Source organism: Oxyura jamaicensis, chromosome 2 (assembly GCF_011077185.1).
Source record: "Oxyura jamaicensis isolate SHBP4307 breed ruddy duck chromosome 2, BPBGC_Ojam_1.0, whole genome shotgun sequence".
NCBI classification, from domain to species: Eukaryota; Metazoa; Chordata; class Aves; order Anseriformes; family Anatidae; genus Oxyura; species Oxyura jamaicensis.
This window is the reverse complement of record NC_048894.1, coordinates 31,597,286-31,609,360: the sequence shown is the minus strand read 5'-3', so window position 1 is coordinate 31,609,360 and position 12,075 is coordinate 31,597,286. Positions and strand designations below refer to the sequence as shown.

Genomic DNA, 12,075 nt, shown 5'->3' with positions numbered 1-12,075 from the left:
CATTACTTTTTTTTTTCTTTCAGATATCAACACTATAAAAAATCAAATAAACAGTTTATTATATGTTATTAAAGTATGTGATTCAAGAATTCAGAGGTTGCAGTCAGGAAAAGTAAGTATTTTAGAATGATTTTTGGTCCTGGAAGAGTGACGTTGCAGATGAATTACCAGTTCAGTCTGGCTTTTTGCTTTTGGAATCCACGCATTTTGAAACACAGCTTGAAGCATGCAATTACAGGCATACATTGTAAAACTCACTTTTTTTTTTTTTTTTTTTTTTGTATTTTCAGTTTTCATATGGAGACATTTTCTAAAGGTTCACATGTTAAGGGAGCTTTAGATTCTGGCTTTAGTAGTTTAGATATGCCACTACATCTTAAACTATTCCCATACATTCAGTATAAGAGTTGAACTGAAATGGTGTATAGATGATAAATCTTTGTATTTCTACACCTATATTTAGTTCTTTTTTGCTGCTACAGTGCATACCTCTTGTGTCTCAAGTTTAGTCTTTGCCAAAGTTCTCTTAACTTGTTGATAGAAGTACCACTTTGTGATTATTTTGTTATGCCTTACAGAGTCTATGTATTGTATTTGGTCAGACTTCAGCTTACAAAAAGCCTAAGGCAGATTGGATGTTAAATTTGAGAACCTAATCTTGTTCTGCTTACTTGTTTGTTTTGTTTTGTATTTATTACAGAGTCAGTATTTTTGACTTTTCCTAGTTTCTTGACTCTCTTAATTGGACCTCAGTGTGGCTCTGTGATAATGTAATCTTGTGCTGTTAATGTAATCTTGACTGTTAAAATGTTTAAAATACTTTATGGCTGGACCCTGAAATGCAACTGTAATACCAAGAAATGTCAAATTAGCAGAAGAAAGTTGGACAGAGATGAGTTTAAGTTGTGGTGACCTGCACCCCGTCAAATTCTGATATTAATCTCAGTTCATTTTCATTCTACCATAACCAGTAGGGAGATATTTAGGGTTAATTTGACTTGTATAGCATCACATGAATGTTACATGAATGTGTTAAAAGCCAGCCCCTCATATAGCAGCAATCTTCCATGTTTCAGTTATGAGAAGTAAAATAGTTATGAGAAGTTGACCTTCTTATTAGTGACTGTAAAAAATAACTAAGCTTTGAGAGGCTGCTTTATTGTCTACAGCATAAATGAGTTTTTTATTATGTCTGATTTAGGGTAAGCTAATGTAAAGAAAAAAATGAACACCATGAACTGTGTCTTACAGGAAATAGATACTGTGAAACTGGCAGCAAACTTTGGAAAACTTTGCACAGTCCCTCTGGACCATATTCTGGTAGACAATGTTGCACTACAATTTTTTATGGGTAAGTGTTATTTTTTTTCTGATCTTTCGATTTAGACTATCCTAACTCACAGGTTTGTATACTTGTACTTAAATAATATCTACTGAAAGCTAAATATGTGTAAGCCAGAGGGAACACAAAACCATTTTTGCAAGTGATTCTGTAATTATCTGTTCAGAGCACCACAGTCAGTGCTTCTGATTACTTCCATTAAGCTTATTTCAATCCTGATCTCTCCTAAGATTGATCTTGCAATGATTCTGGGTCTGTTAGTGAATAAATTTCTTCTGTTTAGAGAAGAATCACTGCAAGAATTGCTCAGTTTCGTAATTGGAATGACTCTGAATCTTAATCGCTATTGTTTGCCTTTCACTGGCCTCAATGAAACTAATGGAACTAATGACAAGACTGAAGTTAGATTACTGCTGTATTTTAAGTTCTCAAAGAACCTTCAGTGGCCTTGTACTTTTTTTTAACTATATAAGAAAAGAAATTGATAGATGGCTTAAAGTTTTTTGTTGTTGTTGCTGCTGCTGATAGTCCTTTTAATGTAGATGTATGTGATTGATTAGAATTCCAGTTTGAATTTCCTCTCAACTCCTGTCATGCTGCACAAGCCTTTTTTATCCACACGATAATGATTGATTCAGTTTTTACGTGTGCGTTTTAAGATTAGTTGCCTTGTTCTAGATTTTGTTCCCATTTTTAAATATTATTATCACCAATATAATCTATATAGTACTTTGTTTTTTTCACTCCAGATGACAACTATTCTAGATGTATAACCAGATCCTGGAGTCCAGTATTTAGTTCACATCTTAGAGAATTCTTCCTTTAAGGTGTGAAATTATAACTATGCCTGTATGGTGCCTATTTTCTGTGTTTGTGTAGATTACATGCAGCAGACTGGTGGCCAAGCACATCTGTTTTTCTGGATGACAGTGGAAGGATACAGGGTTACGGCACAGCAACAGCTGGAGGTACTTCAAAGCCGGCAAAAAGATGGAAAGCATCAAACTAATCAAACCAAGGGTCTATTAAGAGCAGCTGCGGTTGGAGTTTATGAGCAATATTTATCAGAAAAGGTAAGAATAATGTATTTCTGAATTGTTTGAAATTTTTTGTACAAATAGTTGTCTGGCTACATTAATGGGAAACTAACTACATTAATATTAAACTACATTAATGTTAAACTAACACTTAAGGTATTACCTGCATATCTTCTCTTTTCTTATGCCAAGCAGTCAATGTCTTCCTTTTTTTTTTTTGATTATCTTATAGATGTATGGTGTTCTAGAAAGTATGCTTTTGAGGGACAATATAGAGGAAAATCTAAAGAAAATGTGAAGACAGAATAGAAGATAAATTCCCATAGAGTATGCTGCCCTTTCTCCCTTCCCTTCCTTTTACACTTCCCTTTCTCTCACCCTGCTGCCCTCATTCTCCCCAGATTAAGAGGAATTAAAAAATAGAAGAAAGAAAGAAAAAAAAAAAGCCATTTAGTATGTGTACGAACACAGATTCAGGCTGGCCTTTGAAACAAAGTAAATTCCTGTGCCTCTGCATATGTTGCACAAATATCACCCTGTTAAGTATCTTTTGATAGGCAAAGCTTTAATGTTCCCAATAGTATTGTAACAATGAAGTGTTCAGTAGAAGAAAACACTTGTCAACTTCTATGAACAAAGCATCTTTTTCTGAATTTGTGTATGCATAAAAATCACCGTTCAACTCATTTTAGAAGCTTCCCTCAGCAAATTATCCCTCAAATCTGTTGTAATGTTTCTCTTTCTGCATCATTTCTTTCACTTTGGTTTTTCACCTCAATAGAATATCAACAGCATCTTCTATGGACTATCCAGAGCTTGCTCTACTGTATTTGTGAGCTGACTGAACACACGCCAGTTCAAAGTCAGAAGCTGCCTAATCCCGGAGTTTATTCAAAAGCCAACCAACTTGGCCTCTCAGCTGGGCTAAATAGATCAGCTGAGCAGTTAGCTATGTTGGGTCTGTTGCAGAAAATGGGAAAGTATGGGACCTTGAACCTATCTAATAGAATGCTTACTGGGCACTAGTTTGAAATGTCATATCAACGGATGACTGAGAATTTGATGGATGCTAATATGTTGTCTCTTCTGGTAGTTGTACAGTCTGTATAAGAAGCTACTTTGATTTCAGCTTCTAGTAGTCTGCAGGAATTAATAGAACTGGCAAGCTGTTAGTATTTCCTTAGACACTTTAGAACTTCATTTTTTTTTTTTTTAATGTGATGTTCTTCATTTCTGAATCTGGATCTTTCTGTTCATGAATAAATAAAACTTGTGTTTAAGTCTGAGTAAATCTAGTTGGGTTATTGCTTTGAACAATTGGGACTCACAGTTGGGATGTGCATAAATTGTTTTTTGAAATGTTTGTAAGTATTCTGAAAGTTCTGAGTTTTAATACACAGTCCAAATTTAATCTTTTTCGTTTTCTGACTCCTGTTCTGTGTTCTAGACAGTTCATGACCTGGAAATACTCACCAAGCAGAAATGCATTTTGCTTAGAGAATTGCAGAATTGTGATTTTGTTTGTGCGGAAAAAAATGCTTATTTTTATTCTGTGAAAGTTGATTTAGATCTCTTGACAGGCATCTCCAAGAGTTAATATTGATGACAACTTAGTAGCAAAACTGGCAGAAACTCTGAACCATGAGGATCCAACACCTGAAATCTTTGATGACATTCAAAGAAAGGTATACTCTATTCATCCTGTATTTCATAGGAGTTGTTAAGGCTATAGTGCATTGAACTTCACTACAGCCATTCAAGAGGAGCAAGAAACTCAATGTCATCAGAAACCTAAAACCTGTTTTACCACTTCCATATTCTATAAAATCATATTTTAAATTGTCATCTTTTGCTTTGCCATATGTAGCCTGTGGTTTTCAAAGTAATGGGCAGGTTAAAAATGATGGAATTATTTGTGTTTATGCACCAATCTAAGAAAATGTGCCTATGCAGAATAACAGCTAAGTGGTACAATTTTGGTCTGCTTTGAAAAAGCTTTATTTTTCAAAGGAGGTATAAGCGTATTACTGTATTTGGCTTTATTTCTTTTAAGAAATTTGACTGCTCTGTTTCTGCCAGGCTACACAGTGTAGCACTCGGAAGCAGCAAGTATTGAAGATAAAATCTTATCAGTACCTTCATACACTGACTTTATCACTCAAGTCTTATATATATAGATATTAAAAAGTGAATGATTGATGTTCTTTCAGTAAATTACATATCCTGGGAGGTTTTTATGATTTTTAGGTCATTAACTTCATGTACTCATTTCTATTAAAAATTAATTATATGAGCTGTAGAACTTAGAACCACTTTGTTGTACTTCATTTAATAATAATGAAAACGTTGTAAAAACTACATTGCTCAAAGTAGATTATTATAAGGGCCTTGCATGTGATATCTGCTGAAGAGAACATAAAATTTTCATGTATTACAAAATTGACATCCTCAAACCTGCATGATTTTTTTTTTTCTTGCATTATATATATTTCTTATGTTGTTATTTTTATTTCAATAAGGTTTATGAATTGATGCTGCGAGATGAAAGATTCTACCCTTCATTCAAACAGAATGTATTGTATGTGCGCATGTTAGCTGAGCTGGATATGCTGAAGGATCCTAGTTTCAGAGGATCAGATGATGGTGAAGGAGGTGAGCTCTCTACCTGTAAGGGAGGTTTTCTGGGCATATTCTTTTTTCTCCTTTAAAATGAAATGAGGAACATTGTCCCCACTGTTTTTGATAAATCAATAGGTTTGTATAGGATTTTAAATTAGTGTTTTTTTTTGTTTGTGTTTTTATGTAAATTGTTCTGGGAGTTAAACAAGTTTTTCTGTAGTAACTTTATTAGCTTTGTGTCAATTTTTTTTCCAAGTCTTAGTCACAAGTGTGTCACTAAAATAAGTGTGACTCTTCTGTGTAACTCTTTCACTTGCATTTTTTTTTTCCAAAATATTGAGGTACTTCAACTTTTGCTGGGTTGTTTTAATACGTAACTATATTCCTCACCTGGAAATAGAAGTAAGAAGTACATAGGAGGTGTGAATTTTTAAAGCTTTCTGGAAAACTGAAAGTCTGTGAAGTCTTTTTGCTCTTGTTAAGAACTGAGCTTGAAACATCATGATGTGTGGTTGTGGTGTCTCTCCCCCCCCCCCCCCGCTGGGTCTTAGGGGGAACTAAGGGGTCTTCACTTTGGGAGTTTTATTTTTTAAATTTTTCTCCTTTTTTTTTTTTTTTTTTTTTTTTATCAACTCCTCTGAATTTTTTTATTATAAGAGCTTTCCTTCTTTTTTTTTTACTCATTTAAAGTAACATTGTGGTTCAAGAGTAATTTTAATGCAGAACACTTCATAAATACAATACTTTTTTCCTCTTTAAAGCAGGGTTTTATATGAACTTAGTTATTCTTAAGAACAATTTAGAAGATGGAAGGACGATTGTGTTCTTTACTACCCTCTAGCGATACATTTTGTTAACACCTGAAGAATCTAAATTAGAACTGTAAAGATCAGCTTTGTTCTTCTCACTTAGGTTACTTTCAATATAATGTGTATTTACTACACCGTATTCTTTAAGTTTTGAAACCATCCTGTTGATGGAACTGCCTCCAGTGTCTCTGCAAAACCTACATTAATATACAAAATATCTAATAACACTTCTACAGCCTGCTTTATTTGTTCCCAAGTTATTCTTATCTATTTATTCTTTTGCCTTTTTTTTTGTTTAGTGGTTTTATTTTGTGTAGTTATTTTAACCAACTTTTGTGAATATAACTATTAATTTTCATGTGTTAGTTTTGTTTCATTATGTTTAATTTCTTCCTGTAATGTTGGGATTTTTTTGGTCTTCTAAGTTCTTTAACAAATCCCAGAGAACTCTGACAAAATCTGTCTTGGACCAGATACAGATCAGGTTATTCACAAATTAATACCTTTGAATGTGTAATTTAATGAAGTAGTTAATATATTGGATGCAGTCCTGCCACTAGAAACAAGAAGCTGTGTAAATTGAATAATTGAATAAAAAACTAATTCACTCTTACAGTGAGTAGGGATGAAAGAATGAAAGCAGATTTTCACTGCATCTGTCCATCAGAGAGCATGGGCTTTTTTTTTTTTTTTTGAGTTTTTTTTTTTTTTTTTTTTGAGGTTAGGCAAACTGCATGATGAAAGGAATTAAAGAAACCATACAGGCTGCCTGGTGGTATTTTGGAATTTGCTGCTAGCATCATTTACCAGCATTTGGTTGCTTGCTTGTTAGTAATCTTAAGAGCACCACTGACAACAGAAACCACTATCTTTAGCTATTTTTTCTCCTGGTGGGGTGAGAATGATAGAAATACTAGCTTCATTTCACTTTGAGAATGTTAACATGGCTTGTCCTTTCTATCCATGTTATCCTGGAAGGGGAGGAGAAGAGTTTTTCTCTGTAATTTTGTTGTTAAGGTCAGGTATCCTCAGTCTACCACATTTTCTCAAAAGTTGCTGTGTCTTTTGAATTAGTATGCTCTCTGTTTTTGTTAGACATAGTGGACAAGACATAGAATGCATCCTTTTTGAGCAAATTATTTAGCAGTCTTATGTTAATTAAATTGGTTTTATTTAACTTGTTACTACAGTTAACTTAACTCTTGACCTTTTTTATTCTATTTCCTTGAGCACTCTCAAGTCTTAGTGATTTATCTTATGAACACTTTTGGATCAAAGAGCTAACAGGTTACAGTGCATATTGAATCGAACTACAGTATTTTTTTTTTCTATTTTATAAATCAGTTTAATAGAAGAACATTTTAATATCCAGCATGAATTATTACTATTTTTAAAATCTGATTTCAAACAAAGCTAGGAACCATTTTGTCACTCCAGACTTGTTTTTAGTGGAAGTGGAGGGTATTTGAGTGTAGTGTGGTCCCAAAGAAGTTAGCAACTAAAATAGTTCTTTTCATTAACTCAAACATCAGTCCGATGGAAAATGTTCAACTATTACACTGACTCCTTAGTGAAGCAATTTCATGTGGTAATGCAAGCTTAAAGTAAAAAAGAAATGTTCTCTAGAGTTTTTATTTTGTATCTGTAGTTGTATAAACTTCCATACATCTTCATTTAGATGTCATTTTGGAGAACTGAAAGTATTCATATGTCAGGTACAACTATTGTGCAATATCATTTGTCTAATTTTCTGTAAGGTTTTGGCTTCACATTTTTATTTCTTCTATACAGGTCATGTATTGGAGAAAATTTTTTAACTGTTTTTTCTTTTTTTTCTCCCCTTCCTCACTGTTCCTAGAATCTTTTAATGGGTCTCCTACTGGCAGCATAAATCTGGTATGTACTTTTTTTCCTCTTCACAACAGTAGAGAAAGTGTGATAAAATAGTTTAAATTATGTTACTGTTAGGGGGTTTACTTCGTTGCAATTTATTTTCTGAAAAAGTCTGCCTTGCTCTTGAATCAAATTGAAAGACACATAAGGGATCAATTAATCTATAAGATAAAACTGTCCTTTTGATACTTTTTCCCTGAATTTAATGAATTGTTTACATAGTTTCTCACAGAATGTGTTAGTAGACTATAGTAAACTTAAGCAAAACATACTTCCTTATACCTATTATTTTTTTAAATAGACGTAACCTTCAGAGTTGGGTAATACCAGGTGAAAACAAATCCTTTGATATTGAAATCTCAAAGGATTAAATTCCAATAGACTGTAAAACAAGGCATCTAATTGTGTGTGTTTTTTTTTGTTTGTTTGTTTGTTTTTTGAATTAGGACTTGATTTGTAAACATCCAAGTATCTGGATTTTATCTATTCAAAATACAAATCTTTGTTTCCTATTCTGACCATTTTCAAGTTCGCATTTTGGTATTAATTTTTAAATATTTATTAAATAGTTTTAGAAGGGCTTGTAATCTGCATGCAATTTCCTGGCTTATGTAATTCATTGGCCCTTCTAATTTGTTCTTAGAGGATTATGTAGCTCCTTAAGAGTTCCTCTGCATTAGCTAGATCATGCTTAGCATGCAGAGGAGTGTAATTAATTTTGTAATACAGTTTGAATACCTTTACTGTCAATCTAAACATGTTTCCATGTCGGGTTTTTTTTATTGTATATATATTTTTTTTTTAAGCTGGGATATTTTCTATTGTTTTTATCTTGTTTATGTCTTTGAAATATAAAGAGAAGATTCAGCAGCTGGAACTTGCACAAAATCCTGTTGATGCAGAAGTAAAACTTACCTTTTTTAAGTTTTTATAAATTTGCATACAATGATGATAACATTTCACAAGAGATTCTTTCAGTGGACTAATCTCTTAAAAAGATCTTTCAAACATCTCAAGTATTTTTTCTAAAACTAGCCTGACATACCAGAATGCTGTATTATGGGTAGGGATTTCTCTTTGTTATAGCTCATCTGGCAAGCGTTTATGTCCTGCTTAATTTTTTGTCTTTTCCAAACTAGACTAGTTTTAAAGTCTTTATCAAGTACTGTTGCAATAGGTATTTGCATACGATGCTTCCAAGTCTTGATTTTTGTTATTATTGTTCTGAAAAGTATAGTTGCTTAATACAACATTTATTATTTTTATAAAGAGAGAAAAACATTCTAGCAGAAATGCCTAACAAAGCTCTGTTTATGCAGAAGAACTTTTGCTTTCTGTAGTCCTTATTCTTCAGGGCTGTTTGGGGTTTTCAGTGCTTTTACAGGTGTTTGAATACTTGTACATTAGTTTTTCCTGGCTGAATTCCATATCAAAAGTAAATTTCTGTACAAATAGTATAGCTCCCTTGTGTTAGTTACATGAAGAAAAATAGACCTTGGAAAGGTTACTTCAACGGTCAGGGAATTTCTGTACTTTCACCTAATGACAATGCATTAGGAAAGATTAGGTTGTGGTATGATATTTTTGCATTTTAATTAACTTGTGTGCATTTAATACACGTGCATTTTAATTAAATTGTTCCTGCAAATGTACCTCATGTCAGAGATACTGGGGCGCACTAAATGCAAACCGTCTGTTGCTTTATCTCAAAGTCTCAACCATTCCATTTATTTGCATTAATTATTTCTGCATAATGTTTTGCCACAGATGTTGAGTGTTTGCTAAAGTTTCCATTTTAAAATTTATCTCCTGGACCTTCACTGTAAGAATGTGTTTGAAAGAGTCTGTTTTGAGAAAAAAAGTTATCTTAAAAAGTATCATCTTAATTTCTGCCTTTAATTTTACACGTTCATCTAGTAAACTAAACTAGTAGGGTACATTGAGGTATAAAGCAACTGTAGAATATTTACTTTTGCAGATTTCACCTAAATGCATCCATAACGTGAACTTTGTGTTGCTTTTGCATAGAACAAATAGAAGCAGTTATGTAGGTATTATACCCAAGACCTTGAATGGCAGCAGAAATGTCTGGGTTGAACTTCTGGATGTCATTAATATGCATTAGCTTGAACCCTATGCAGTTTTCAGGTTAAAAAAAAAAAAAGTCAGGTTGGTAATGTAGGGAGGCAGGAAAACAATAATCAATTATGCCTTACAAAAACAAACAAACATATATAACAATAGCTTAACATCAATATTTCATAGCAAGCAAAGTATTAGAGCAGCTGACTATTACTTACCTTCTGTAATAACTCCTCCATTTTATAGAATTGTAGAATTATCTAGTTTGGAAAAACCTTTGAGATCATCACGTCCAGCTGTCAAGCTGACCTGCCGAGTCCCATCATGTCCCTTACTGCCATGTACAACACGTCTCTTAAATACCTCAAGGGATGGGTACTCCACTGCTTCCCTGGGCAGTCCATTTCCAATACTTGGCCACCCTCTATGTGAAGAAATTCTTCCTAATACCCAATTGAAACCTCCTCTGGTGCAAGTTGAGACAGTTTCCTTGTGTCCTTTCATTTTTCATCTGAGAAGTCTGTCACAGTCCTCGTTGCAATCTCCTTTCAGGCAGTTGTAGAGAGTGATGAGGCCTCAGCTGCCTCTTCTCCAGACAAAACAACCCCAGTTCCCTCAGCTGCTCCTCATAAGTCTTGTTTTCTAGTCCCTTCACAAGGTTTGTTGCTCTTTTCTGCACACACTTGAGCAACTCAATATCCTTCTCATAGTAAAACTGAACACAATATTCAACGTGTAGTCTCACCAGTACTGAGTACAGAGGGAAAACATTCCCTAGTTCTTCTGGCCATACTATTTCTGATGCAGGCCAGGATGACATTGGCATTCTTGGCCATGTGGGCAGACAAATAATCCCAAATAATTGCGGAACAGGGAGACAGATGTTAAGCTAAGGGTGTGCCTGTTTATTTGTCACACGGGAAAATATTTCTGAGGAAAATTGGTTGCTGTTTTTTACGTAGAGTGAAGAAATTTTTGGACTTTTACTGCACTGTAGCTTTTGTGTAATTTGAAATCAGTTGAAAGAAACAGAAGAATATAAAGATACAACCAGAAGATCTGTTGTACCATATTTGTATCCCTGTAGCTGTTCTTTTTTGCCTTTTTTGTTGTTGTTGTTGTTAAATGTTCAATTAAAGACTGTTTGTGCCTGTACTTCTATTAAAACTGAGATATCAAATGAAAGTCGTAAATATATTAGAGTGGTCCCCAAACCATGTGAAACTGAGTAGGGAGGGAAATGAAGGGCCCTAGTGGATGTGGGAAAAAAAAAAGGCTTTGTTAACCAGGTAATTAAAAACTTAGTTTTATTGTTACAGTGCATTAAGCTATTAGTGTATGCTGAACTGAAAGTTTGAAAATTAATTAAAGTAACCAAAAAACATCTCTCAAATGAGATGTGTCCATGATCTTATTCTCTCTTGCCCATTTCTTCCTTCTTCCCTCTCTTCCCCCACCATGCAGTCCTTAGATGACCTTTCAAATGTCCCTTCTGATGAGACAGTTCAACTCCATGCATACATCTCAGACACTGGTAAGTTAATCTGTTTCAATGGCAGATTTTTTGCCAACATTTATTTTGAGGTTTTTACTATTACAGGCCTTTGAAGTCTGAAACCTTTCATCTTTTTAGCATCATAAACCATTTGAATTCATATTTCCCATTAAGTCCTTGTAATGGAACTCCATACGGAATTAATGCTGTAGCTCGTACATGGTATATCCATTCTTAAAATGTGATTTAATTCTTACTGTTTGTAGCATTATTATTTTTCCAATTTGTGAATAATTGTTCTTTAAATTTAATACTGAGTAGTATTTATTTTGACAGTAATTTAAAGAACGAATTCTGAAAGCCAACTCTTTTTCTAGTCACGTGATTTGAATTGTTGACTGTTTACTTCTCTTGCTATGTCACCCCATAATTCTCTATGATTCGTGAGTGACTTAGCTTAATTTAAGGTAGTGACTTCAGTTTTTACAGTGGTGGCACTTTTGGTTGTTTTTAGCAAACTTTTGTTTAGAATTAAGTTTAAAAACCTATTACATGAGAGCAAATAATAAACGTCAGGTATTATTTACAACTATTCTAGTTTGTCAAGATTCCACTAGGAAATTAATTTGTCAGTGGGTCTTCAGATAATTGTTTTGTGGAGCTTATTATGCAATAGACTTTTAAAATGCTGCATTTTTATAGTAGACATAAGCTGTGAATTCAACTTGTTGATATTTTAATTAAACTCTATTACTCAAACCCAGTGTGAGAACATGGTGCAATCCACATAGTATAGTC

The 12,075-nt window shown here is 33.6% G+C and overlaps 1 protein-coding gene across 4 annotated transcripts in view; it reads left to right on the top strand.

Annotated features, from left to right (window-relative positions):
• SNX13 (sorting nexin 13) overlaps positions 1-12,075 on the top strand; it is a 65,174-nt gene that overhangs the window by 37,046 nt on the left and 16,053 nt on the right. For all 4 annotated transcript variants that reach the window (XR_004748124.1, XM_035317249.1, XM_035317247.1 and 1 more), the window contains 7 exons: positions 24-112; positions 1,252-1,351; positions 2,222-2,415; positions 3,960-4,064; positions 4,899-5,031; positions 7,666-7,703; positions 11,247-11,316. Coding sequence is in view for 3 of the 4 variants with exons in the window: in XM_035317249.1 (XP_035173140.1) it covers positions 24-112; positions 1,252-1,351; positions 2,222-2,415; positions 3,960-4,064; positions 4,899-5,031; positions 7,666-7,703; positions 11,247-11,316 (729 nt within the window). In the remaining variant the exon portion in view is untranslated. The remainder of the gene's footprint in view (positions 1-23; positions 113-1,251; positions 1,352-2,221; positions 2,416-3,959; positions 4,065-4,898; positions 5,032-7,665; positions 7,704-11,246; positions 11,317-12,075) is intronic.